The sequence below is a fragment of the Octopus sinensis genome, linkage group LG8, assembly GCF_006345805.1.
Source record: "Octopus sinensis linkage group LG8, ASM634580v1, whole genome shotgun sequence".
In the NCBI taxonomy this organism is placed as follows: Eukaryota; Metazoa; Mollusca; class Cephalopoda; order Octopoda; family Octopodidae; genus Octopus; species Octopus sinensis.
In genome coordinates, this window is record NC_043004.1 from 52247444 (window position 1) to 52254169 (window position 6726).

Genomic DNA, 6726 nt, shown 5'->3' on the forward strand with positions numbered 1-6726 from the left:
CAGTAATAATTCCAGTATGCATTGATCAACAACATTTGGGATTTGTGGTAGTGAGGTGCAAAGAATTAGGTCAACGATTAATGGATGATATGAAATCTTTTGAATGTACTGATGAAACATTATTCTTAGGCGTTGTATAAGCTGCTTAAGCCGGAATTTAGATATGGAAGTTAAAGGATTTTATATTATCTTAAACTGAGTAAGTGAATTTACCGGATTATGCAGGGGCGATTCAGTCTTTGAAGTAAAGATTAAATAAATTTATCTAACATCTACATTTTGAAGAAATTCATCATGGTTAATTGACTATGCTGAATTTAAACTGGATCAGCGTAATTATATTTGTGTAGTATAGTTCACATAACACATTGTAAAATATGTCAAAAAGGCCATTTTATAAAAAAGGACGAAAACACTTGAACCAACAAAGACTGTCAGAGTGGAAAAGTGGTAAGAGTAAGGACTATGGCGGTAAGGCTCCAAGTAAACTAAACGGTTTGGAACATCTGGAGAAAGTGCAAAGACGAATCATCAAGGTGTAACTGAGATCAATGTCTAGTAAACACTTGGTATTATACAAAATATTACTGCCATATACATTAATAAATAAACAATTAATGACATTATATTTGATTGCTCCTTTCTCTTCAAGTCAGACTTCGAATTTGAGTCATCAGGTGTACTGCGTTGGAAATATGCAGACATTTCGACAGAGAATTGAGAATAAGGTGTATAAACAAGTCAGGAGCTCGTTAAGTGATGATAATATGATGATGATAATTTGTAATTTCTCTGTCCACACGATAAGCAGATGAAAAGGCTACGCTACATATAGTATAATTGGAGAAAAGGAATAAAAATATATGTCCTCTAGTAGATATCTTTACAGCATCTAGCTAAAAGATAAATGAAAAAAGAAAAAAGAAACAAACAAAAAGTAAAATAAAATAAGAAAATAACCAAAAGTGTGAAAGTTCTTTACAACTTTACTCATGGAAAGCAACAGGAGGGCCACTATAAGGCTAACTGGCTTATTTGGAATAAAAACCAAATCTACTTCGAATCGCATCTTTGATTTAGGAGCTGTATAAATGAATGGATTGAGGGAAGGAAAATTCTTCAGTCAAATTGATTCTACTGCCCATTGAATTAACGTATAATCGGATGAGCATTCTACAGGCACGAATTCTTTTTCTGTAATCTTCAAATCTCCAACGAATCACACTTCTGAAGGCTAATTGGATGAATTAAGGGATTGAAAGTTAAATGGATCTTCGTCAATTTCGGGGAGGAATAAATGGTTACTCAATCAACCGAATTTCATGCTTATTGAATTGATTTGTAATTGACCGGGGATTCTAAAGATTCGAATTATATTATTTTAGACTTCAAGCTTACGCAATGTGACACCAAATGGGACAAACCTAGAGTTTTGACATTCAATATAATCTATCCGTTAGGCCATTTTTAATCAGAAGATATGCGACGAACCTCAGATTTCGGAGTTTCGAAAACGATCTTTTAAACTTTGAGTCTATAAACAACACAAACACAACACACACACATATACAAACACTCATACTTCATACATATATATTAGTTCGTGAAAAAATCTAATCTATATGTATACAAAGGGTCATATGTGTGTTTGTATAACTGTGTATGAATGTGTATATATGTTTTTGTGTGGGTGTTTGCATACAAAAACGATGTGAAGGTCACATTTATGATAACCTTGGTTATGAATTTGTTGGATACTTGCCTACCTGGATCTGAACAACAACACAAAACTTATCGCACAAGTACCACTGCCGTAGTATCTACAGTTATCCGACCTATTACATACACCAGAGAAGTGTTTCGCAGATATACTTCATTGTTCAAATAATTAAGAGAAAACAAATGGTGCTCTACCCTACGTATTTCTCGGCTTCAAAAACTACAGGAAAGGCATTACTGGAACGCTTTTGGAGATAGATTTTTTGGATAAAGGCTTATAAGGAAATATTCAACAAATATACAAATATTCAGGCGCAGGCGTGGCTGTGTGGTAAGAAGTGTCTTTTACTATAGCCTAGGGTCAACAAAGGCCTTGTTATATATATATATATATATATATATATATATATATATATTATATATATATATATATATAAATATATATACATATATATATGTATGTGTATATATATGCCCCGGCATGACCGCAGCTTTAAAGCTGAAACAAGTTACAGACTATATATATTATATATGGGTGTGGTTGTGTGTATGTGTCTATGTGTGTGTCTCTTTGTGGCTATACTTGTTCCTCCACCACTGCTTGACAACCATTGTTGGTGTGTTTACATTCCCGTCACTTGGCGGTTCGACAAAAGTTCCAATACAATATGTGCCAGGTTTGATAAAAATGACTAGTGGGATCGATTCCTTCGACTAAAGAATTTAAGGCAGTGCCCCACCATGGCCGCAGTCTAATAACCCAAACAAGTGAAAAAATGATAAAAGTACACTAACAACAACAACAACAACAACATCGGCAATATCTCTATAAACATTGTGCAACATTTGCGAAATGTGTAGTACACGTTTCATAAACTCTATAACATACTCCCTTCGGTGTAAAATACAAAATTTCACAAAATTCTGCAATCAATCATATTTTACTTTCTGTGTATTAACTTAACTTACAGACAAATACTATTTACACTATCTGAAAACATATAAATTAGATAAACAAATCTATTAACACCACCACCACCACCACCACCACCACCACCACCACCACCACCACCACCACCACCACCACCACCACCACCACCACCACCACCATCAATACCACCACCATCAACACCACCACCACTATAACCACCACCATCAACACTACTCCTACTACTACTACCCTCCTCCTCCTACTACTACTACTTTAAAACAACATCAGCTATAACAACAACTACAACAGCAGCAATAATAATAATAATAATAATAATAATAATAATAATCGTAATAATAATAATAATCTTGATGATGATGATTTCATTTATTTGCCACATGGGTGAAGAATAGGGGCGGAGAATACAGACACAGGCACAAAGTGTTGGGGTTTACATATAATGAAATGATTATACAAAAGAAGGAACGTATATATAGCATAGAAAGTTTTAAAAAATAGTAGGGGAAGAATGATAATGATGTGCCCCTCCTGATACAGGAAAACCTTTAAGGATAATCGAGGAACCCCACTATCCGAGATTTTCCTGAATCCCCAGGAGCAAGTGCCCTTTCCAAATCCTCCTCTTCCGACTCACAGGTCTACACTCACTAGCGTAGCTATGGGGTCGCTAGGGGCGGTCTGCCTCGGGCAGCACTTTTAAAAAGGCACAACTTTTGAGTCTGCTGTAGACGATATGTGATTTTTTGTGGGGTCTGGGCGCGAAAAACAGAAGGGCCGGCCTGGGTGGAACATACTCTAGCTATGCTGGTGCATCCACTCTTTCGCAACTTTCACCCACCTTTCAATAAACTCAGTCGGGTATAGTACTTCCCTCTCTACTCTCAATTTCCCTTCCAAGTGAAACTTGAAGAAGTCAATGAGAGCTCTACCAAAGAGGAATGTACCTGTCCGCATGCCTTGCAGCCTTGTCGACCAAACAACCTATTTCGCCACAGCAACCAGGCAAAGGAAAACTGCTTTATTGAAGGGGGCGGAAATGCGATCATCACTGCAGAGTCAGCCGACTGACGGATCCGTCCCGCACGCGAAAGCAGCTGTTCAACCTAACCCCACAAGTCAGCAATGACACTGAACCAGGGTGTGCAGAACACTTTAGTCACTCTGTGTGCACCTCGGACAAATCAGTCTAACAGCACATGTGTGCCTGTAGAGCTTATCTCGAACCGGTAGTACCCACCACCAAGTAGCAGTGCCAGTCCAAGGACATCTGGAAATTATCGGTGATAGTTCCCGATCGGAAAGTCCTCCGGAACTGACTAGCCAATTCGTTTTCGTCGTCGCCCAGAGTCACCGCGAGAACATCGTTGCACTTCCCCGCCGCCAATCCTTTATAAATTTCTAAAGCAGAACATCTACTGATCCCATTGCCCGACTGGTTGTGAGCGCCTGACGACTTTGTAGGTAATGATAATAAACGTTTTCTTTTGGTGTAAAGGATGGATTACAACAAATATTCTGCCCAATGCCATATATTTGCTTGTCAGTTGTTTCACCTTAACTAGTTGAGCATATCCCTTTCTGGCTGACTATATGTGCATTTCTGATCATGAGCAGAAATAGTGGGATAATTCACCTCTGGAAAGCTGGTTGTTTCGTTCATCATCCGTAGACAACCCTTATACAGGGATTTTGATTGGGATGGGCTACTCGACGCGAAGAAAACGTTCTAACTGGGCTCCACATGCAAGGTCATGCGCTGGTTATCTTGATATTAGATCACCATGTCGAGTACATATGGCGGTGATGCATGTGCCTGGTGTACCCTTATCCGACATGTATTCATGATGGGTATATTGGGCTTCGTATACAGTGTTACTCTAATGACATGCGCTGCTAGACTCCTGGTAGACACAATATTTTCAAACCACACCATCACGATATTGGATACTGTGTGACGCCTTCAATAATAATAATAATAATAATAATAATAATAATAATAATAATAATAAGAAGAAGAAGAAGAAGAAGAAGAAGAAGAAGAAGAAGAATCCTTTCTACTATAAGCATAAGGCCTGAAATTTTGAGGGAGAGTTGGGTGGGGGATTTCATCGGCTCCGGCACCAGATTGGTATTTATTTGATCAATCCCTAAAGGATTAAAGGCAAAGTCGACCCTAGCGGAGTTCGAACTCAGAACATAGAACGAATAAAATGCAGCTAGACATTTTGCCCGCCGTGCTAACGATTCTGCTAGCTCAGCGCTTTAATGATGTTAAAAACAACAATAATGATAAAAATAACAATTAAAATGCCTTCTATCGGTTTTAAGGGTTCAAGCCATTGAGGACAATTAAACAGGACGAAATAAAACACACAAAACGTGAATCAACAGCCATAAATATTTAAAACGATAAACGTTGCCCTTTTCAAGCCGAGCCAGGCTCATGGGTCCGGTTTCCCGGTTTCTGTGGCGCCAGTCCATTGCAGCGTTACTCAAGAAACAGGAAGAGAGAGTGAGAGAAAACTGTGTCAAAAGAGTATCACAGGGGTCGCCACTACCCCCTGCCGCAGCCTTGTAGAGCTTTTAGGTGTTTTCGTTCAATAAACACACACAACGCCCGGTGTGGGAATCGAAACCGCGATCCTCCGACCGCGAGTCCGCTGCCCTAACCATAAATATATAACCATATGTATATATGTATATAACCATATGTATAAATATACAATTATAAAATATCAGATGCGAAAAAAATTCCGCTGTGGCAAGTTTATCCTCTGAAGGGAATTCGGAAGTAGTCTCAAATAAAAAGGCACGAGTTACTTTACCGTCTACACGTCATCTAAAGTGCCCCCTCCTTGTGTCGTTCCCGACAAGTTAGACAAGCATACACAGATAGGCTCGTTCAGTCTTGCCACTCTCATCCGAAGATAAACTATAATAATAACAACATAAATGGGTGTGATATAATTACGACATAACTAGGGTTTCAATTCAGATCATAATCGGACGAGGCTAAATGCCACATTACTATTTGTAAACCTACGACAATTCATTAGCGTTGCTACTGTAATTAAATAGTGCATACGTTCAAATTATCAACATACAATATTCATCAAAAATACAACGATAAATAATAATGGTCAATGTCTTACCTCTCGCTGCATATCACTTCCACCGTTGGTCAGTACATTATCCGTAGCGTCATACATACGTGGGACATGTCTTTTAGGTTTTAACGGAGCTTTCTCTGCCATTTGTATAATTAACACCTGTGACTTACGTATATCCAAATGATCCATGTTAATACTCTGCTGCCTGCCCTCATCCCAATCGATAACGGATCGATAACTGTTCACGTCAAACGTGTCCAAGTAACTATTTTGGCCGTTAGCCGTTTTCCAATCAATGACGGGTGAATAGGCTCGAATGTCGATCGAATCCCACGTGCTGCCGTATGTAGCACACTCCATGTCGGTTCTACCTGCATCCATACTACTGGTCACTAGTTCAATTTCCAACCGTTTCGAAGAATATTTTCTTACTTCTCTTTATAATTCTACTGTTGCTGTTGATGTTGATGATGACGATGATAATGATGGTAATGTTTTTGTAGCGGTAGTTGTTCTACATCGCACCCAGTAGTAGGGTAAATTAGACACAATACTGTTTCTGATTTTCTGTATCGGAACTGCATCACAATCACAAGTGTCGTCTGACTAATGCTTTGAAAAAAAAAGAAGAGCAAAAAAATAAAAGAATAAATAAACATCTATCAATAGATCGAATCTTAACACTGTCGATGAGGTAAATTCTTTGCCAAGTGACGTATCAATTATTGATCCATCTTACTAGCTGTATATAGGTACTCGTTTACAGTAATCCACATACAAATGAATAGCTACTTTATACAACAATAGGCCACATTGCAGCTGTAGATAAGTGCAATATAAAATGTTAATCATCTGTTAAAGTCTATTAGAATCCCTTAATATATAAATAAGTGTCACGATGTGTTACAGTTCATTTAGTCCCAATTAGATTTTATATGAGGTTTA

At 38.2% G+C, this 6726-nt stretch overlaps 1 protein-coding gene across 2 annotated transcripts in view; it reads right to left on the bottom strand.

Moving 5' to 3' along the window:
• LOC115214894 (tetraspanin-18) overlaps positions 1-6156 on the bottom strand; it is a 466931-nt gene extending 460775 nt beyond the window's left edge. For both annotated transcript variants that reach the window (XM_036505408.1, XM_036505407.1), the window contains exon 1: positions 5824-6156. In XM_036505408.1, the coding sequence (XP_036361301.1) occupies positions 5824-6141 (318 nt within the window). In that variant the 5' untranslated portion in view covers positions 6142-6156. The remainder of the gene's footprint in view (positions 1-5823) is intronic.
• Between the last annotated feature and the right edge of the window lie 570 nt (positions 6157-6726).